Source organism: Dendrobates tinctorius, unplaced genomic scaffold (assembly GCF_039654945.1).
Source record: "Dendrobates tinctorius isolate UK_male_01 unplaced genomic scaffold, ASM3965494v1 ptg000133l, whole genome shotgun sequence".
Taxonomy (NCBI): domain Eukaryota; kingdom Metazoa; phylum Chordata; class Amphibia; order Anura; family Dendrobatidae; genus Dendrobates; species Dendrobates tinctorius.
The window spans coordinates 26,494,693-26,517,404 of record NW_027361801.1 but is presented as its reverse complement, the minus strand read 5'-3'; the positions used below and the strand labels follow the sequence as shown (position 1 = coordinate 26,517,404).

Here is a 22,712-nt window from a genome sequence, read left to right as displayed (position 1 = left end):
CGACCCCACAGCACTGGTCACTACTGAGCATGTACATAAAGGGCAGCACAGATTCATCTCATCTGCGACTCCACAGCACTGGTCACTACTGAGCATGTGCATAAAGTGCAACACAGAGTCATATCACCTCCGACCCCACAGCACTGCCTCACTACTGAGCATGTACATAAACTGCAGCACAGATTCATCTCATCTATGACCCCACAGCCCTGCCTCACTACTGAGCATGTACATAAAGGGCAGCACAGATTCATCTCATCTATGACTTCGCAGAACTGGTCACTACAGAGCATATACATAAAGTGCAGCACAGATTCATCTCATCTACATCTCCACAGCACTGCCTCACTACTGAGCATGTACATTAAGTGCAGCACAGATTCATCTACACTATGACTCCACAGCACTGGTCACTACTGAGCATATACATAAAGTGCAGCACAGATTCATCTCAACTACAACTCCACAGCACTGGTCACTACTGAGCATGTACGTAAAGGGCAGCACAGATTCATCTCATCTACGACTCCACACCACTGGTCACTACTGAGCATGTACATAAAGGGCAGCACAGATTCATCTCATCTACGACTCCACAGCACTGGTCACTACTGAGCATGTACATAAAGTGCAGCACAGATTCATCTCATCTACAGCTCCACAGCACTGGTCACTACTGAGCATGTACATAAAGTGCAGCACAGATTCATCTCATCTATGACTCCACACCACTGGTCACTAATGAGCATGTACATAAAAGGGCAGCACAGATTCATCTCATCTACGACTCCACAGCCCTGGTCACTACTGAGCATGTACATAAAGTGCAGCACAGATTCATCTCATCTACGACTCCACAGCACTGGTCACTACTGAGCATGTACATAAAGGGCAGCACAGATTCATCTCATCTACAACTCCACAGCACTGGTCACTACTGAGCATGTACATAAAGTGCAGCACAGATTCATCTCATCTATGACTCCACAGCCCTGGTCACTACTGAGCATGTGCATAAAGTGCAGCACATATTCATCTCATCTATGACTCCACAGCACTGGTCACTACTGAGCATGTACATAAAGTGCAGCACAGATTCAGCTCAACCATGACTCCACAGCACTGGTCACTACTGAGCATGTACATAAAGGGCATCACAGATTCATCTCCTCTACAACCCCACAGCACTGCCTCACTACTGAGCATGTACATAAAGGGCATCACAGATTCATCTCATCTACGACTCCACACCACTGGTCACTACTGAGCATGTGCATAAAGTGCAGCACAGAGTCATCTCACCTCCGACCCCACAGCACTGCCTCACTACTGAGCATGTACATAAAGTGCAGCACAGATTCATCTCATCTACGACCCCACAGCCCTGGTCACTACTGAGCATGTACAAAAAGGGCAGCACAGATTCATCTCACCTATGACTCCACAGCACTGATCACTACTGAGCATGTGCATAAAGTGCAGCACAGATTCATCTCATCTATGACCCCACAGCCCTGCCTCACTACTGAGCATGTACATAAAGGGCAGCACAAATTCATCTCAACCATGACTCCACAGCACTGGTCACTACTGAGCATGTACATAAAGTGCAGCACAGATTCATCTCATCTACGACTCCACAGCCCTGATCACTACTGAGCATATGCATAAAGTGCAGCACAGATTCATCTCATCTACATCTCCACAGCACTGCCTCACTACTGAGCATGTACATAAAGTGCAGCACAGATTCATCTACACTATGACTCCACAGCACTGGTCACTACTGAGCATGTACATAAAGTGCAGCACAGATTCCTCTCATCTACGACTCCACACCACTGGTCACTACTGAGCATGTACATAAAGTGCAGCACAGATTCATCTCATCTACATCTCCACAGCACTACCTCACTACTGAGCATGTACATAAAGTGCAGCACTGATTCATCTCATCTACGACCCCACAGCACTGGTCACTACTGAGCATGTACATAAAGGGCAGCACAGATTCATCTCATCTGCGACTCCACAGCACTGGTCACTACTGAGCATGTGCATAAAGTGCAACACAGAGTCATATCACCTCCGACCCCACAGCACTGCCTCACTACTGAGCATGTACATAAACTGCAGCACAGATTCATCTCATCTATGACCCCACAGCCCTGCCTCACTACTGAGCATGTACATAAAGGGCAGCACAGATTCATCTCATCTATGACTTCGCAGAACTGGTCACTACAGAGCATATACATAAACTGCAGCACAGATTCATCTCATCTACATCTCCACAGCATTGCCTCACTACTGAGCATGTACATTAAGTGCAGCACAGATTCATCTACACTATGACTCCACAGCACTGGTCACTACTGAGCATATACATAAAGTGCAGCACAGATTCATCTCAACTACAACTCCACAGCACTGGTCACTACTGAGCATGTGCATAAAGTGCAGCACATATTCATCTCATCTATGACTCCACAGCACTGGTCACTACTGAGCATGTACATAAAGGGCAGCACAGATTCATCTCATCTACGACTCCACAGCACTGGTCACTACTGAGCATGTACATAAAGTGCAGCACAGATTCATCTCATCTATGACCCCACAGCACTGCCTCACTACTGAGCATGTACATAAAGTGTAGCACAGATTCATCTCATCTACATCTCCACAGCACTGCCTCACTATTGAGCATGTACATAAAGTGCAGCACAGATTCATCTCCCCTATGACGCCACAGCACTGGTCACTGCTGAGCATATACATAAAGTGAAGCACAGATTCATCTCAACTACAATTCCACAGCACTGGTCACTACTGAGCATATACATAAAGTGCAGCACAGATTCATCTCATCTACATCTCCACAGCACTGGTCACTACTGAGCATGTGCATAAAGTGCAGCACAGATTCATCTCAACTACGACTCCACAGCACTGGTCACTACTGAGCCTGTACATAAAGTGCAGCACAGATTCATCTCATCTATGACTCCACTGCACTGGTCACTACTGAGCATGTACATAAAGTGCAGCACAGATTCATCTCATCTATGACTCCACAGCACTGGTCACTACTGAGCATGTACATAAAGTGCAGCACAGATTCATCTCATCTATGACTCCACAGCACTGGTCACTACTGAGCATGTACATAAAGGGCAGCACAGATTCATCTCATCTACGACTCCACAGCCCTGGTCACTACTGAGCATGTGCATAAAGAGCAGCACATATTCATCTCATCTATGACTCCACAGCACTGGTCACTACTGAGCATGTACATAAAGTGCAGCACAGATTGATATAAGCTAAAAGCCCAGATCCTTTGATCAGGAACAGAAAATACATTTATAGAACATTTCATAACTTTCCTAAATTATGAAAACATTTACAGCGCTGTATTGTACTGCTTTCCCCAATTTATTTAATTTATGTATTTTTGGAACTTGTTCATTTTATAAATGGACACCGACTCTACGACTCGGACTCCGCAGCCCTGAGATATGTATTAATATTATAGGCGTATTAGACAGGATTGTAACTTTGTAGATAAGCACACGCTTACTGCACAGCACCTTTTCAGCATCCATCCCCTTAGTGCATATTTTTTTTATTTTCTTCCAATCCTACTGTTGGTAGCCAAAATAAGTGAGCAGGAAAGTTTTTTTGCTTCTGCATTAACTACAGGGTATTTCATGAGTTTCTGTAGATAGGAATATAAGAAGCAGTCACTTGTGTGAGTCAGGAAAACTGCCAAAATAATGAGCAAAAGTGGATCTGGCGTCAGACTCTGTCCTGTGTAAGGAGCTTTTGGAGAAGTCACCGGACGCTTGGTTATGAGAGCGGACTCCTCTCAGTGATTGACAGCTGGCTACTGTGCATTTTCTGTATGATAAGATGCTGACAGTAACGTTACAATATGGTCCATATACACAGGCAAGTAATCTGCCCATAATGAGTGCCAATTGAGGCCGTGACATGTCGATTGGCACTTGTTACATCTCTACTAACATGGAGCAATCTTTGTGAAAGTGCAAAGTAAAGGTGTGTGCAAACACTGCGGATTCTGCTGCAGTGTACGGTACCATTATTCTCTATGGGAAATGGAAACCGCAGTGCAGATGCTGTGGAATTTTCCACGCGGAATTTCTGCAGTTTCTAAACCGCAGAAAGAATTGACATGTCAGTTCTTTCTGCGGATTTCGCAGCAGTTTACCATCTCCTCCATTGTGGAGATGATAAACCTCAGGGCAAAACCACAGGATAATCCGCAGGTAAAACCGCAGGTCTTTTGACCTGCGGGTTTATCTGCGGATTTTGAAAATCCGCAGCGTGTGCACACAGCCTTACGCTCTCGATTCTTCATTAGTTCAGACGTTTGTCTCCGTACAGTTTCTATTATCTGTTTATACAAGTGAACGTGCTGCCAACAAACCATACTTGATATGGACGTGTTTACATCGGGCTGAGATCGGGGATGAGTGTTCCAATGGACTCTCATTTGACAGATCATCAGACCTTGATAATCCTCAGGGAAATTCTGTGTTACTGCAATCTGGACTTAGATTTCAGTGGCAGACTATAGATGACTGTAAACAGCAGCCTGTATTCTGCCGACAGCTTTGCACATTGCTAGAAGAAGTATTTCTTATAATGGCATTGTGTCAGTGAATTACTTGGCATTTTTTGATATCTTCTCTAAAGCAGTTCCAATTACTTGCTGACTACAGACAGCTGTATTCAGTGCATTCTTCGCCATTGAACAATCCCCGTTTTGTGATGTTTTTAGGAAGGATACCGGACCCTCTGTGTAGCATATAAAGAACTCAGCCAAGAGGAGTATGACAAAATGAACAAACAGCTGGATGAGGCGAAAATGGCATTACAGGAGAGAGAAGAGAAGTTGGCCCGGGTGTTTGATGACATAGAAGACGGCATGCACTTACTTGGAGCCACCGCTGTAGAGGACAGGTGAGTTGTGTATGAAACATGACAAACAATGTACTATACTATGTGTGGGGATCTGGCAGGTCCAGCAATGGAGTCCGCCATGGAGAGTGTCCATATGTCAGTAACTTACACCTCTACCGGTTACAGCTGCGTTTAGCATTTTCTGATTCTCATCTAAACCCATCCGGTGCAACAACTGATGTGCCCCTTTTAGGATCAATCCCATTGACATCAATGGGATTAATTCCTGCATCAGTTTCTCTGACATTTTGACGCCTGAGGGGGAAAAAAATCTACAGGGTGGACCATGTATATGGATACACGTCAATAAAATGGGAATGCTTGGTGATATTAACTTCCTGTTTGTGGCACATTAGTATATGGGTGTCACGCTTGCGCCTGGGCAGGATGGCGTGAGCTGGGGGGTTGTGGCTCCTCTGTGTCACAAACCAGACTCCCTGGAAGGGGCGTGACTATGTCAGCTACCTCGGTCTTCGGTGGAGCCTCTGATGGTGAGGTCAGGCTTGTGCGGCAGGTAGCTGCCAGGTGCCATTCCAGGGTGGTGTCTGACTGTGGCTGCTGATCCCACTTGGGGACAAGACACTTGGACAGGTGCGACTGGTACCCAGGCAGGCACGGCTGAGACACTGGGCAGGTGTCTTGTGTGAAAGAACAGGTAGAGACCTGTTCACACAGCAGATGCAGGTACTGGAGCAGGCTGGAAGGAGAGAGGAGTATGACGTGACTGGTTTGAACCTGGTCACACAGGAGGTGCAGGTACGGGTACTGATATGTGGGAGTGGAGTATGACGGGACAGGTGTGGACCTGTTCACACAGGAGGTGCAGATACGGGTACTGATAGGAAAGAGTGGAGTATGACTGGACAGGTTTGGACCTGTTCACACAGGAGGAGGGCCGCAAGTGTGCAAAGTACAGGCAGAGCCTGCAAGGCTATGGAGCAGGCAGAGCCTGCAAGGCTATGGAGCAGGCAGAGCCTGCAAGGCTACGGAGCAGGCAGAGCCTGCAAGGCTATAGAGCAGGCAGAGCTTGCGAGGGTACAGAGCACAAACAGGGAGGACACAAGGAAAGACACAGCAAGGAAAGAAGCCACAGACAAGGAGACAGAGATAAAGGTAGGACAGAGTTCAGACAGGGAAACGGTCATGATCCATTTTTAGATCTGTGGCAGTCAGGATTCTCTTATAGAAACCTTTTTCCTTTCAGGCCCTGGGGGGTTAATATGAGTTTTTGCTCCCGGTGGCCGCTGGTGTTACTACAACTGTAGTTGCTCTGCTGCTGGTTTGCCCCTCCGTGGCTGCTGGTGTTACTACATGTTTAATTAGCCAGCAGGTGATGACCACCCCCCTCCTTCCTATAAAAGGTCATCAGGTGCTGTAGGCCATTGTTGGTAATACTGGTCATTTGCTAACCAACCTTGGTGAAGACTGGACCTACTTGGTGGAAAGGGGGGTTCAGCTTTTCTGGAGCAGTGGAGTTGCTGCTGGACGCTGATCAGGTGCCTTTCTCTGCTGCTTGGAGCATTGGCAGCAGATAAAGCTAAGTTTGGGTTTTTAGTTGCTTTAACCCCGTGGCGTCTGTTTTATTTTTCCTTGTGTGTTATTTGGTGCAGTTCACTTTATTCCCTGTCTCATCTCCTGGGAAGGGGGTTGTGGGATGAGCTCAGGGCTAAACAGGAGAGAGGGACAGGTCGGGGACTTGGGCCTCACTACCATCAATTGTACCCCCAAGTTAAGGAGAGTCAGGGCACCCCCTTAGCCTGAGGGGCACTTCAGGGGCCCAGGTTCCACGTCTCCCGTTTTCCTCCTACTGCCCGTGACAGAAATAGTACGAGACAAAGTACAGGGACCGATGTATACTCCGATACAAAGCAAGGCTTAGACCAAGACAAGGCAAGGAGTAATAGCACAGGGACTTAGATATTTTGCCTCCTGGAGGGTAGACAGAGAGGTACTAGGCAACGCTAGGAGTAAAGCCTCCAGAGAAGGCGAGACATAGGACAGGGTGTTATGATTGAGTCACCGTAGGAGGCAAAAATAGAAATGCTAGCTAAGTCCAGAAAACCAGAGAAGTTGGCAGCTATCGGATTGCAGACCCCTGAACCTATCAACACAACTAGCAGTAGCCGTGGGGGGCTCCTACGATGCCCTAGGCCCCTCGATCACAGCCGGAGGACTACATAGCCTAAAGACAGAAAGGGAAATCTAAACTGCCCCAGAGCAGACCCCAAAGCAAAAGGCAGCCCCCCACATATAATGACGGTGAAGCAAGAAGAAAGAACAAAACACAGACAGAAAGATAGACTGAAGATGGGGCCCACGCTAGCTTAGATAGGAAAGGACAGGAAGGCTGCTGTCTGCAATCCGTGAAAAACCCTATGAAAATAAGAGCCAACAAACTGACAGTAAAAAAGGCCCTGAAGACGCTAGGCTTCAAAAAAGCTATGTCAGTACTCAGGAATATTCTGAAGACAGAGCAACAGGCAAAAGGAGATTCAGCTCACCCCAGCAGGGAATGGCAGAATCCAGAAAAGCAAGGAAAACAAAACACTAATGCAAAAAGACAAAGCAGAAATCTTAGCTTTAGATGAGCAGGAATCAGACTGGTTTCCTAGAAGTCCACAGAGAAATCACCCGCAGGCCAGAAGGGCGTCGGCAGCCTTATATCCAGTCATTAACTCCACTCAGCCAGTCATCATCATCAGCCCCAGGTGTTTGACAATCAGGCTCACTACCTTTCTTCACCAGAAGAGGGAGTTCCTTGGGCCTCAGTAGTGAAGGGGAAAATGAACTCACAATAACAGGGCTTGGCTTACTCAGCAGCAAGAAACTGAGTTAACACATTGCAGTCTATTGGTAGCAGCTGCCCTAAATACTAGAGGGCTCTTGGTGATTGGCCAGGGACCCATCAGGCAGGTGCACATTCCATATGAACCAGAGAGTTCTGGCGCCGCCCCCCTATACACACAGCCAGGAAACATGCACAGAGCAGAGAGGAGACAAGAGGCACAGAACATGGAGCTGGCAGTAGACAGAAATCACAGCATGGCCTGGAGCAGTGAGCAAGTTGGTGAGTGGGGGATGGGAGGCCATGCAGCAATGCCAGCACGGTTGTTACAGTACCCCCCACTTTACGGCCCCTCTTCCTCAAGCCTGCAAAAATGACTTGCAGAAGGAGTGTGGGACCACACACGGTCCAGACTGACACGACATCCTTCAGGTAGGGTGGAGTAGGCGTGCCAGCAGGAATCATAGTGCCAAGTTTCTTGGTGCCCAGCAAGGTTAGCTTCCCACACTGAAGATACAAGGGCCAGGATCTCTTTCACCTGGTAGACAGAAAGCAGTAAGTTGGGAGCTTCTGTCTTGACTTCAACATCAACCGGCAGCCGGAAACTTAAAACACCTTCACTAAGTCCAACAGAAAATTTGACCACCTCCTCCAGGTGGGTGAAAAACGGAGATACGTAGGCCACTGTTCTAACCTCTTCATCCACCTGCCACATGGAAGCTGGAGGCGTACATACAGGGAGCCATTCAGCCTGTTACTCAAGAAAAAACTGGACCACCTCTTTGAGGTTAGTGGAAGAGTAATGCTCAGTCTTGGAACCTTCACCCACTGGCCATAGAGGAGCCGAGGACATACACTCAGGATCCATCTTCAACCTTTTATCAGTGGGAAAACAATCCTGAGGGCATGTCACTGGTATAGTCGCTCGAGACGTGTGAAGAGAATGCCTCCACTTACCCCTCTTCGGAGAAGTCATCACACCTGGACTCGGCGTCCAGCAGACTAGATGAAGACGATGAGACTGCTGACTGACTCTGATGCAAGGGTACCAGACACCTTTTGTCACTTGGTTGTTTCAAGCGAAGCACCTTGCTGGGTCTCCAGACATAAATCAGTACTAGAATATCTGGTTCAGAATGACCCATGGGCATACCAGTCAGCAAGTGGAAGAAAAAACTTCTTTGTGTATAAAGCTCTGACCTGGAGCTGTAGTTGTCCTTGCAGGACTAGACTGTTCTCAAACACAGGACTAGACTGTGCTCAGCCACCTCGAGACAACGCCCACGCTGACTTCGGGAGCTGTACGACAGAGACCACACACTGACTCCGCAGGGTTGGCGGCTTAGGCCTCTTTCACACATCCGGTTTGTGCTGTCAGGCACAATCCGGCATGTGTGTAAAAAAACGGATCCGTTTTTTTTTACCGCCGGATGCGTTTTTTTGTCATTGAGAAGCACATGCGCCGGATCGCGCCGCATGTGCTTCCGTTTGTTCCGGTTTTTACCGGATCCGGCTGAATTCCTCTGTCCGGCGGCCGGACAGGACGGGTGCTGCAGCGTTTTTTTGTCCGGCGAAAAAAGCCGGACATGGCCGGATGCGGCCCTCCCGGCTCTGCGGGACAATGTTACGCTATGGCACATTCCGGCCGCCGGATCAGGCTTCTACCTGATCCGGCCACCGCATGCACGGTTTTACCCTGTGCGCATGCCCGGATATCTCTCTCTCTCTTTCATACCCCGTTCTCTCTCTCTGTCTTTCATACCCCGTTCTCTCTCTCTGTCTTTCATACCCCGTTCTCTCTCTCTCTCTTTCATACCCCGTTCTCTCTCTCTTTCATACCCCGTTCTCTCTCTCTCTCTTTCATACCCCGTTCTCTCTCTCTCTTTCATACCCCGTTCTCTCTTTTTCATACCCTGTTCACTGGCTCGTGGATCCTTTTCTTCCCCGGCGACTCCGCAACATAGCTGTGTCAGGCGCCGTAAGATGCGCCGCATATACTTCCGGTCCCTCCATTCACGGCTGGATCCGGCACTCCATCTTTTTGCCGCACGGAGCCGGAATGCCACCGACGGACGTGTGAAAGTAGCCTTAAACACACAAAAGCTCCCGGAGGGCAGAGAAACCGTCATGGGCTTCACAGGGCATAGACCGTCAGGATGTTCCTTCACAAGAGCAGATTCCGACTGCAAGTCTGCCAGCCCCTTTTTATTAGACCTCTTGGATCTTGCAATGGAGGCCGGCTTGGCAGGCTGTGGAACAGGAGTGTCGGGGACAGTCACAGGGGGTTGAAACGATTTACCCTCAGGTTTTCTTTGTCTGGTCCGTTTCTGGAAGTTTGGGGGGGAAGACTTCTCAGGAGGCACGGTACTAGGCTTGTGGAAGGCTTTGCAGAAGGCCACCATGAAGGCTGGAAGACTCGAGGTGATGGAATCCCCTGCTTCCCAGAGTGGGTTAAGCCACTCCAAGGCATCTCCTGTTAGGTTGGTCATTAGCAGTCCTACCTTTACCCGATCAGTGGCAAAGAAGAGAGAATGCCATTGGAAGTACCATAAGCACTGTTCCAAGAAGGCACGATACTGCTCAGGATCCCCATGATATCTTGGTGGCGCCGAGAGGGGTTTAACTTAAGGAATGTCAGCCTCAAGCTGAGCAAACAGTTCATTGGAGACCACAATGGTGGGAGGAGCAGTGAAGGATCGGGCTGCAGACTTGGTAAAGAATTTATTCAGTTGCCCATACCGGCAAAAAAGTTCATCTCGCTCCGGGAGAGAAAGGACATGGGACTCAGTGGGACCCATGGCCAGTGCAAACATTCTGCACATTCAGGGTGCCGATCTGGGTCATCCTCGTTGAAATGCTGCAGCAGCTGGATTTTGTAAGGGTGCCATTTGTGAGTAGCTAATATCCACTGAAGGGATATTCGACTGATGTCAGATCTGCGCCCAGAATTTGCAGAATGGGCAAAGCAAAAATTGGAACAGGACCCTCAGTTTACACCGAAGTTTGATCAAAAATGGCTGACATCAAAATGGCCACTACACATCTTGAAAGTTTCCCCCCTCCCATATACTAATGTGCCACAAACAGGAAGTTGATATCACCAACCATTCCCATTTTCTTTAAGTGTATCCATATACATGGCCCACCCTGTAGATGGCTAGATAAATCAAAATGAGACCCCAGAAGCTCGGCTATGTCGTTCTGTGTGCCAAAAGTGTAGGAATTTATGCCAGCCCTAAACCAGAGTATTTGTACCAAATTCCTGGCATAAATTATAGTTGAGCTGTGAAGGGCGTATCCGCTACTTTTAATTTCATCCAGCATACCTTCCCTGTCACTACTAAAAAGTGGTAAGTGTAGCGCAAAATGGCAAAAAGAGACTTTTCTTGGATCCATTGCTAAATTCCCCCCACAGCTCCTATGTAAATGAATAAGTATGGTGGGCTCACACAGGATCATGCCATAGATTTCTCTCCTGATTCAGGTGGTTTGTGTGACAGGTTATGTAAATGGACGGCTGTAAGGGAATGTTGCCACGATCAGTAAACGCTGCCGGTTGTACGCTGTGCGTGCAGGGACGCCTCCAGCTTCCCTACGTATACGCACATGTGGCACGTCTCTCCAGACCGCAGCATGTCTATTTATCTTGCAGAGAAGCTCTGTCTCCGCAAGATAAAGTCACCCTTACAATGTATAGGACACAGTGATTCGCACGGTTCAATGAACACATGCAGAATCACCTGCGTTCAATAGACAGGAGCGCTTTGGATGGAGCGGACATGTGCTGTGTCCAAAGCGCTGCTGCTTTCTGCCCGTGGGAACATACCCTTATAATCTACATTTAAGCCCGGTGTATATGTGCACCAAATGCCTACTTCTTCCGCTGCCTAAGCTCATTCATTTCTAAGTGCAATGGCGTCCTGTTCCTATAAAAATGCTCTCAGCTGTGCAGTACTTTGAACTTGTTGAAAAGTGTTAGATGGTGCAGATGTCCCACTCTGAAGGGTTTCTCCAACCCCACATATTTAGAACATGGACAAATTGACCAAATCACATTCTGTCTTACATTCTGATATTCTCCAGTGTCTGTGTAATGACCGGATATTCTCCTGGGCGGCACACCGCTCCGCTGCCAGGCTAATGACCTCATCAGACTAATGACATCTGGGCCAGCGGAGGGTCACACCCCATGATGTCACTCCTTACAGATCTGCGTCTTGGCTCTCATAGCGATGACTAATGCACATAAGTCAGGGTATATTTTTATCATATATTATGTATTTTTCAGTAATAAAAACTGAACAACCATCTCTCTGCTTTGTGTTTCCTGATCGACTCGCTGAGCAGATATTGGCTTTATTAATAAGCCCTGTGTGGCCGGAGATACTGCAGTACTAGTGCGGTGTAGCTGCACCGCCGAGCCCTTGTTTTCACTCGTTACTCGTGAAGCTCATGGTGTATTGATTGCTGGCTGCTGATTTTCCAATTAATTGAATAAGATACTGCTATCCATTTTGATTTCTCTCATACTGTACTATTAAACCAAAAGGTGTCCAAATGAATGTCATCAGATTTTGACATCTTGGGGATTTCATGATCATCATCCCAAAACCCTGTTAACAGAACAACCACATTTTCATAAGGCTTGTATTTGGTATTATGGAAATATAAATTCTTCTCCGTGCAGCATGGACTTTGTTATATACAGTAAATGGCTTGTATGATCCCCTCAGGGGACTGGATAACCTAACAGTGAATGCTGTATAATGGGTGCAAAAATGCCAGATTAAATCGCTGAATTACATAATAGTCTACTGATTTGATAAAAAGTCATTGTAAGGGCAGATAAAAAACAATTGTATTAACGGAGAGTGTGTGTGTGTATATACAGAGACATACATAAACACACACACACTCGGTTACTACAATTGTTTTTTATCTGCTTTTACAATTACCTTTTATCAAATCAGTACACTATTATTTAATTCAGCCATTTGTATTTTTTTGTGTATATAGCAAAAATGCTCTTACCCATAATGTTATGCACCATGCAAAGTTTTGCTCTTGCTTCCTCAGGGGGTATGGTAGCTTAGATAGTCCTACAGAACATTAAATATCCTGAACACCAAACATGTGATCAGAGAGCATATATACAGGGTGGGCCATCTATATGGATCCACCTAAATAAAATGGGAATGGTTGGTGATATCAACTTCCTGTTTGTGGCACATTAAGTATCTGAGAGGGGGAAAACTTTTCAAGATGGGTGGTGACCACGGCGGCCATTTTGAAGTCGGCCATTTTGGATCCAACTTTATAAATGGCCCACCCAGGTGTATCCATATAAAAATGGCCCACCCTGTGTATATATACGTGTATATATACACCTCGGAACAGAATAAAGTAAGGGTGACCAAGAGGAGGGAAGAGTGGAATCGTGGAAGTTTGGGAAAGGAGGAGCAATCCAGCATAGTGGTCTTTAGCAAAATGTTAATTTTTATTAGTAGAAAAGCATAAAATGGATAATTCAATGTCACAACCGCACCAGGGAGTTATGGGCAAACGTGTTTCGGATAGAGATCCTTATTCATTGCAATGCTTTTCTACTAATATAAGTTTACATTTTACTGAACATCGCTACGCTGAATTGCTCCTCCTTTCTGAACATATTTCTATGTGGCACTACTGGTATCCTTGCGATGGTCTGTAAATGGGTGAGCTGACTTTTTCCCCTTTTTTCTTTATTCCAAAGTTTGGTTTGAGAACCAGAACCCGAACCGAACCCCATTGAAAACAATGGAGACCCAAACTTAAGAGCTGGAAAATATACTCGCTTTCACTTTCCCTGTCTCACTCTCTCTATCTCTCCTAAGAAACCTCAGTGCTCGGCATTTATCACCGGACACTAACTGTCCGGTATGAATTCTGAACTTTTCTGTTCAGTTTAGCTCATCTCTAAACAGCCAGCTGCATAATATACAAACAAAAGAATACAGCAGAAGTGTAAAATTTGCTTTTTACTCTGTCGTCGCCTAATTGGGGGACACAGAACCTTGGTGTTATGCTGCTGTCCACTAGGAGGCGACACTATGCATAATCTGAAAAAGATTAACTTTGGCTCCTCCTCTGCAGTATACACCCCTGGACGGCGTCAGCCTTCTCCAGTTTTTGCTTAGTGTCGCAAGGAGGCACACCTTTTTTCTTCCGTTTTTTTTTTTTTTTTCCTTTTTTTCACGGAAATACAGATGAAGAAAAGTGGGTCTCCAGCGAGACTCCCGGCATGGCTCCCTCCTCGGTCCCCTATTAGGGGTACCCGGTTGAGGTCGAGGTGGTTTTTTTCCCCATGTCGCTCCCTCCCCAGTCCCTCGGGTCCTGGTTCGAGGTCGAGACCCCCCTCCTTCCCCAACCCCTTTAAGGGGTCTGGGTTGAGGTTGAGGCGAGGATGAAGACCCCCTGACGGTGACAGACGCACCCTCCCTAATCCCCCGCAGGGGGTATTAGGTTGAGACGCCTCAGGTAGGGTCGGAGATCAGGCAGCATTCCGCAGCTTCCAGGGACCCCAGGCCGGCTGAGGGATCCTGTGGGGGCCGGGGGAGGGTGCGGACTGGATGGCACAGCAGAAACAGGGCTTTTGCTGCGTCCCTGTCTCTGCAGCAGCAGCGGCTCCATAGCCCTTCAGGGGCCCCCCATACAAAAACCGCTACCCCTGCTACCCCCACCGCTATCCAGTCGACCGTTCTGGGGGGGTCTGGTACAAATCCGCCCCCCCCCCCCCCGGACTACCGCGCCGCTCTGGAGCCCTCCTGGGCATCAGGCTTCAAATTTAGACCGCGGCTTCGGCCTAGCTGAAGCCGCCGCCTTTTCCCCGCCCCCTTAATGACCAAAATGGCACACTGGAGTGTCATAGAAGGGGCGGATTGAGGCAGAAAGGGGGCGTTTTTACACAGCCCAGCGCGCCCTTTTCAGCTCTCCGCCCCCTCCTCCCTCTCCTCAGAGCCCCGGTGGCCATTTTTTCTGGATGAGATCCAGGAGAGAAGCATCACAGCGGTCTCCGGGGGGCACAGAGCTTGGATCTGTCGGCGCTGGACCTAGGGGCACACCGGTGGGGTAAGCTCACAGCTGGGTTCTCATTACTCAGCTGTGAATCTATACTTCCTATAAGGCTTTCTGTGGGTTCCCTCTGCGTAGCCACCCCTGTACGATCCCTTATAGCCAGCCTCTGTGCACTATGCCGGGCTCAAGGAAGAGAACCAGGCAGGAATGTTTCTATGCATTCTGCACAGCCTGCAAAGCCACGCTCCCTAGTGGCAGCACGTATCCGCACTGCTGGGACTGCATCCAGAACTCTGGGTCAGAACCCCAGGGAGTCCCTACTGACGCTTCAGTGTCACAGGCCACGCCGGAATGGGCAACTCAGATGTCTCAGGCTATGTCACAGTCCATAGACAACCTAACTGCTACATTGCTGCAAGCTCTGCAGAGTCGGGCCCCGGCTATGGACGGTACACAGCAAACGGACAGCTTGTCTCAGGAACATGCTGCTTCCGACTCTCACAGACGTAAGCGGACTCACAGGTCTCGATCACCTGAGTCGCACTATAGCACAAGGTCGTCCCCCTCTAGGGAGAGACAGCGTCATTCCAGGTCTCCTGGGCAGTCCCCTGCCACAGACAGACAGTGCAATTTACCACAGGGATCCCCCACCACAGAAGACCCCCGCCCCAGGTCGCCCTCCAGGGATCACCTTAGTGAGGCACAGGATTCGGAGGGCATCTGTGACTCCGACTCAGATAATGAAACGGTCAGGTCCGTGGTACCTTCTCCCCCTAGCAATACAGCGCTAGTTGAGGACATAATTTCTTCTATTCATCGGGTGCTAAAAATTCCAGAGTCGCCCCCGGAAGTCCCAAAACATAGGATTTGCTTCGAAAGTGTTCAAAAACCACCTAAGGTCTTCCCTAATCACGATGAGTTTGAGAAAATACTTACCAAACAGTTTGCGCAGCCTGACAAAAAATTCGCTAATCGCAAATATCTGGAAGCGAAGTACCCCTTCCCACAGGAAGACACCAAACAATGGGCAGATCCACCTGAAGTGGACCCTCCGGTTTCTAGGCTAGCAGCGCCGACTTTACTCTCTCTGCCGGATAGCTCAACCCTCAGGGACGCAGCAGACCGGCAAGTAGAACGCATGGCTCGTTCTATTTTCGAAGCGGCAGGTGCCTCTCTGGGCCCTGCGTTTGCTTCAGTTTGGGCAGCCAAGGCCATCCTAGCTTGGGCCAAAAGACTACAGGAGGGTCTTCAGGCTTCAAATCCTGAACTCTCGGACCAAGCGGTCCAGATGGCAGTGGTAGCAGACTACATGATTCATGCAGCCCTGGATTCCGCCAGAGGTGTAGCGGGAATAGCATCAAACGCCATCACGATCCGACGCATCCTCTGGCTGCGAGAATGGAAAGCGGATGCGGCCTCAAAGAAGTCCCTCACGCGACTTCCGTATTCTACTGGTAGACTTTTCGGCGAAAAGTTGGACACCATGATAGCCAATGCCACCGGGGGTAAGAGTACCTCTCTCCCTCAACTAAAACCGAAACGCACGTTTAAACGAAGAAACCAGACGCGATTCCGATCCTTTCGGAATTCCTCGGGCTGGTCCGTTTCGCGCCCAGTGCAAAACCGCAACCGTTCTCCACGCAGAGACAACCCACGGACGCAGCAGCGACCGGACAGGGCTTGGCAGTCGACAGCAGGCCAAGCGAAACCCAAGGGAGGAAAACCTCAGAACTTCACTTCATCATGACTCGAGACCTCCGGTAGACACCCCACCAGTAGGCGGCCGACTTTTATTCTTTCAGCAAGTCTGGCTGCCTATTACAGAAGACAGGTGGGTCAGGGAAATAGTGTCTTCCGGATACAAGATAGAGTTCACTTCCGTTCCACCGAACCGGTTCTTCCTTTCTGTTCCTCCAACACCACCAGAAAAGGCTCGTGTCTTTCACCAAGCGGTTTCCTCTCTCCTTCAATCAGGAGTTGTGGTGCCGGTTCCCGCGAACGAGAGATTCCGAGGATTCTACTCAAATTTGTTCGTAGTCCCCAAGAAAGGAGGCGGCGTCCGACCCATACTGGACCTAAAACAGCTCAACAATTACGTACGGGTCCGTCATTTCCGCATGGAGTCCCTCCGGTCCATCATTGCATCCATGGAGCAGGGAGAATTCCTCGCCTCCATAGACATACAGGATGCGTATCTCCACATACCAATTGCTCCCGCCCACCAAAGGTTTCTCAGGTTCGCGGTCAACCAAAACCACTACCAGTTTGTCGCCCTTCCGTTCGGACTCGCCACGGCTCCAAGAACGTTCACCAAAGTCATGGCGGCCACCATGGACGTCCTGCACTCAAGAGGCATTCTAGTCGTCCCGTACCTGGACGACCTCCTCGTCAAGTCTCCCACTTTCAAAGACTGCGAGGTCAGTGTCTCAATCACTCTAGACACTCTGAGTCGCCTGGGATGGCTAGTCAACCTACAGAAATCGTCGACCATCCCAACTCGGACTCTAACATTCCTGGGAATGGTATTCGACACCACCAGGGGCCTGGTGCTCCTTCCCAAGGACAAGACACTGGCCATCCGTCTGGGAGTTCGCACACTCCTTCGCAGTCCTCCTCGATCTCTCCGGTTTGCCATGAGAATCCTCGGCAGGATGGCAGCAGCAATAGAGGCAGTGCCATTTGCCCAGTTTCACCTCAGGGTCCTTCAACTAGCCATACTCAGATCTTGGGACAGGAACCCCTTCTCCCTCGACAGGGAGTTCAGGTTGACGTCATCAACCAGGAGGTCCCTGCATTGGGGGCTCAAACCAACCTCGCTTACACGAGAGAAGCCATTCCTCTCAGGACAATGGAAGATCCTGACTACCGATGCAAGCCTGACAGGCTGGGGGGCGGTGCACCTACATCACAGGGCACAGGGCAAGTGGTCACCGAGGGAAGTGACATTGCCCATCAATGTTCTGGAAATCAGGGCCATTCTCTTGGCACTGAGAGCCTTTCATCACTTGCTTGCAGCCTCGCACATACGGATACAGTCGGACAATGCCACGGCTGTGGCATACGTGAATCACCAAGGCGGGACACGCAGCACCCAGGCGATGAGAGAAGTGGCTCATATCCTCCGCTGGGCGGAAGACACAAGGTCGGTACTTTCTGCGGTACACATTCCGGGTGTAGAAAACTGGGAAGCCGACTTCCTCAGCAGGCAAGGAATGGACTCGGGGGAGTGGTCTCTCCATCCCGAGATTTTTTACCAGATCTGTCAACAATGGGGAACCCCGGATGTGGACCTAATGGCATCCCATCTCAATACCAAGGTTCCCAATTTCATGGCCAGGACACACGACCCGCGGTCGCTCGGAGCGGATGCCCTGGTCCAGGACTGGTCCCAGTTCCGACTCCTGTACATTTTTCCACCCCTCCCCCTAATCGCCAGGGTCGTGAGGAAGGTCAAGCAAGAGGGAGTTCCGACCATCCTCATCGCGCCAGACTGGCCCAGACGTACTTGGTACGCCGACATCGTCCAACTTACGGCAGACGCCCCCTGGCGTCTACCCGACCGCCACGACCTGTCTCAAGGTCCGTTCTTCCACCAGAATTCAGGGGCCCTCAATTTGACGGCATGGCCCTTGAAACCTGGATTCTAACCCAGGCAGGTTTTTCACCGGCAGTCATTGCAACTATGATCAGGGCAAGGAAGCCTGCCTCCGCCAAGCTCTATTATCGTACCTGGAGAGCCTTCTTTTCTTGGTGCGAATCTCATGGACAAGTCCCACTCCCTTATTCCCTCCCGAAGGTACTAGGTTTTCTTCAATCGGGCCTAGATGCCAAGCTTTCCTTAAGTTCGCTTAAGAGTCAGGTGTCGGCGCTTTCAGTCCTTTTTCAAAAGCGCATTGCTATTAAACCGCAAGTAAGGACTTTCATCCAGGGAGTTTCCCGATTGGTTCCTCCCTACAAACGTCTGATGGATACGTGGGACCTCAATCTGGTCCTGACAGCATTGCAAGCTCCACCCTTCGAACCTCTTAGAGGAGTTCCACTCTCCATTCTGTCTCAGAAAGTGGTTTTTCTAGTGGCTATCACCTCGTTACGCAGAGTGTCGGAATTGTCAGCACTTTCCTGCAGACGACCTTTCCTAGCCTTTCACCAGGACAAGGTGGTTCTCCGCACGGTACCATCCTTCCTTCCGAAGGTTGTGTCCAACTTTCACCTTAACGAAGAGATTTCACTGCCTTCCCTTTGCCCTGTTCCGGTCCATAGAGTGGAGAAGGCTCTGCATACGCTTGACCTAGTCAGGGCATTGCGGATTTACGTGTCCAGGACTGCACCTTTCCGGAAATCCGATTCCCTCTTCATTCTTCCGGAAGGTAGTCGCAAGGGGTTGCCGGCTTCCAAGGCTACCCTTGCCAGGTGGATCAAGTCCACCATACATGAGGCCTACCGACTTAACAGTTCCCCTCTTCCGGCCGGTATCACAGCCCACTCTACACGGGCAGTAGGGGCCTCCTGGGCCATTCGGCATCAGGCTTCGGCACAACAAGTGTGCAAGGCGGCCACTTGGACTAGCCTACACACGTTTACGAAACACTACAGTGTTCATACCCAGTCCTCAGCGGATGCGAGCCTGGGTAGACTGGTTCTGCAGGCGGCAGTACCCCAAGTCTAGGGGACTGTCAGCACAATATTCGTCCACTGCTTCCCACCCAGGGACTGCTTTGGGACGTCCCAAGGTTCTGTGTCCCCCAATTAGGCGACAGAGTAAAGGAGATTTTTGTGTACTCACCGTAAAATCTCTTTCTCTTAGCCTTTAATTGGGGGACACAGCTCCCACCCTGTTGCCCTTACGGGCCGTTGTTTCCTGTTGAGTTCTCATATTGTTCTTGAGCTCGTACATAGTAGCCTTCTTACAGGCATGGTTATGTTATTTGGTTACGTTCCTCCTTATGCTTTGGCACAAAACTGGAGAAGGCTGACGCCGTCCAGGGGTGTATACTGCAGAGGAGGAGCCAAAGTTAATCTTTTTCAGATTATGCATAGTGTCGCCTCCTAGTGGACAGCAGCATAACACCAAGGTTCTGTGTCCCCCAATTAAAGGCTAAGAGAAAGAGATTTTACGGTGAGTACACAAAAATCTCCTTTTTATCAGGGCTGTGGAGTCGGTAAGCCAAACCTGCGACTCCGACTCCTCAATTTCCCTTACACCGACTCCAACTCCGACTCCACGACTCCGACTCCGACATATATTGCTTATATTTAAGTGAAAAATTTATTGTAGTACAATGTCAACCTCAGACATTTAATCATTTTTATGATCCAATAATCAAGATATTTAGATAGAACAGAATATACACTCACTGGCCACTTTATTAGGTACACCTGTCCAACTGTGTGTTAAGACTTAATTTCTAATCAGCCAATCACATGGCGGCAACTCAGTGCATTTAGGCATGTAGACATGGTCAAGACAATCTCCTGCAGTTCAAACCGAGCATCAGTATGGGGAAGAAAGGTGATTTGAGTGCCTTTGAACGTGGCATGATTGTTGGTGCCAGAAGGGCTGGTCTGAGAATTTCAGAAACTGCTGATCTACTGGGATTTTCACGCACAACCATCTCTAGGGTTTACAGAGAATGGTCCGAAAAAGAAAAAAAATCCAGTGAGCGGCAGTTCTGTGGCCGGAAATGCCATGTTGATTCCAGAGGTCAGAGGAGAATGGGCAGACTGGTTCGAGCTGATAGAAAGGCAACAGTGACTCAAATTGCCACCCGTTACAACCAAGGTAGGCAGAAGAGCATCTCTGAACGCACAGTGCGTCGAACTTTGAGGCAGATGGGCTACAGCAGCAGAAGACCACACTGGGTACCACTCCTCTCAGCTAAGAACAGGAAACTGAGGCTACAATTTGCACAAGCTCATCGAAATTGGACAGTAGAAGATTGGAAAAACGTTGCCTGGTCTGATGAGTCTCGATTTCTGCTGCGACATTCGGATGGTAGGGTCAGAATTTGGCGTAAACAACATGAAAGCATGGATCCATCCTGCCTTGTATCAACGGTTCAGGCTGGTGGTGGTGGTGTCATGGTGTGGGGAATTTTTTCTGGGCACTCTTTGGGCCCCTTGGTACCAATTGAGCATCGTTGCAACGCCACAGCCTACCTGAGTATTGTTGCTGACCATGTCCATCCCTTTATGACCACAATGTACCCAACATCTGATGGCTACTTTCAGCAGGATAATGCGCCATGTCATAAAGCTCGAATCATCTCAGATTGGTTTCTTGAACATGACAATGAGTTTACTGTACTCAAATGGCCTCCTCAGTCACCAGATCTCAATCCAATAGAGCATCTTTGGGATGTGGTGGAACGGGAGATTCGCATCAGGGATGTGCAGCCGACAAATCTGCGCCAACTGTGTGATGCCATCATGTCAATATGGTCCAAAATCTCTGAGGAATGCTTCCAGCACCTTGTTGAATCTCTGCCACGAAGAATTGAGGCAGTTCTGAAGGCAAAAGGGGGTCCAACCCCTTACTAGCATGGTGTACCTAATAAAGTGGCCAGTGAGTGTATATTGGTGTACTACCCGGTTTTCATTCTTTTTGGTACAGATACGATATGGATAGACAGATATGGATATATAGATAGAGCAGATTTCTAATCTGCTTTTGCTATTGAAAACATTATCTATGAGCTCAAAAACCTTTCAGGTGATGCAGTTTTTTAAAAAGATGATCAGCTTTTGCAGCTGAAAAACGTATCCTCAAAAAACACAGGAAAAACGCTGTGTGTGAATGTAGCCTTAGATCAGGAATATAACAGCCATTTATATGACATTTCATAACTTTCGCAAACTCCTATGAAAAAATATTCAGCACATCCTGCATTGAATTACTGTACCCAATTTATTATATATTTTAGGAGTCGGAGTCGGTCCATTTTATACCGACTCCAACTCCGACTCCGACTCCACCAAAATGAGCACCGACTCTGACTCCACGACTCCGACTCCACAGCCCTGCTTTTTATATTGTTCATTGTAAAATATAGATAGTGATACAAAAAAAATCAAGAATAAAAAAAACAAAAAATGTAACACAAAAATCTGATCTAAACAGTTAATAATTTTCCAATGACACTTTCCATTTAATTAAAGGGCAAGGTTCTCTGATGTGTTAGCGATTCTGCACAAAGCTGATCTGTCAGAAGAAAACTTAATTGTATAATGTGCCTTGGCGAGGACACAGCTCGTGGTGTAAGAGCTTTGGTTGTAAGATGATGGCACAGGGACGTTGGTTGGTTCTGGGGTGTGTATGTAGCGCCCTGCCATTCTAAAAGGTAGGGGGGCCTAGAGTGAGGGTCTGGTCAGTAAGAGTTGGTATGAGAAGTAAAATCAGCTTCTACTGGTGATGCTGGGGCTGCTCATACAGAATATTGGTTTAAGGGGTTTTCTGGTTTCAGAAAACCCTCTTCCCCCCCAACTACAAAATATAAATAATCACATTTTATTTGCAAGGCATTTCAAGAATTGTCTTCTTTGTAATTCAGTGCAGCACATTGATAAAGCTCTGTTCACACTGTATTTGCAGTGCACATACGATGTGCGTACCTATAAAACCCCTCTGACGTACAGAAAATACTTTCATAAATCGCCATTGTTTCCCATGCAGTAAATGCTTGTCTTCGCAACAGCAATCAGTGTTATTGTGGGCTTCCTTTTTATGGAGACGGGATGTTTGCACATCTATGATAGAACATGGGCGAGGCAGAGGTGGTCTCTGGTCGCTGTCTGGAGCATTGGGCTTATGCGGATAATCAGCTGGTGAGATCCATCCCCAGCGTCATATTGTGCACGGCCAAGAAGTGTGAGTCAGGCGTCCATGTCA

At 48.5% G+C, this 22,712-nt stretch overlaps 1 protein-coding gene across 3 annotated transcripts in view; it reads left to right on the top strand.

Annotated features, from left to right (window-relative positions):
* ATP11C (ATPase phospholipid transporting 11C (ATP11C blood group)) overlaps positions 1–22,712 on the top strand; it is a 213,081-nt gene that overhangs the window by 136,211 nt on the left and 54,158 nt on the right. For all 3 annotated transcript variants that reach the window (XM_073543577.1, XM_073543576.1, XM_073543578.1), the window contains exon 18: positions 4,808–4,989. In XM_073543577.1, the coding sequence (XP_073399678.1) occupies positions 4,808–4,989 (182 nt within the window). The remainder of the gene's footprint in view (positions 1–4,807; positions 4,990–22,712) is intronic.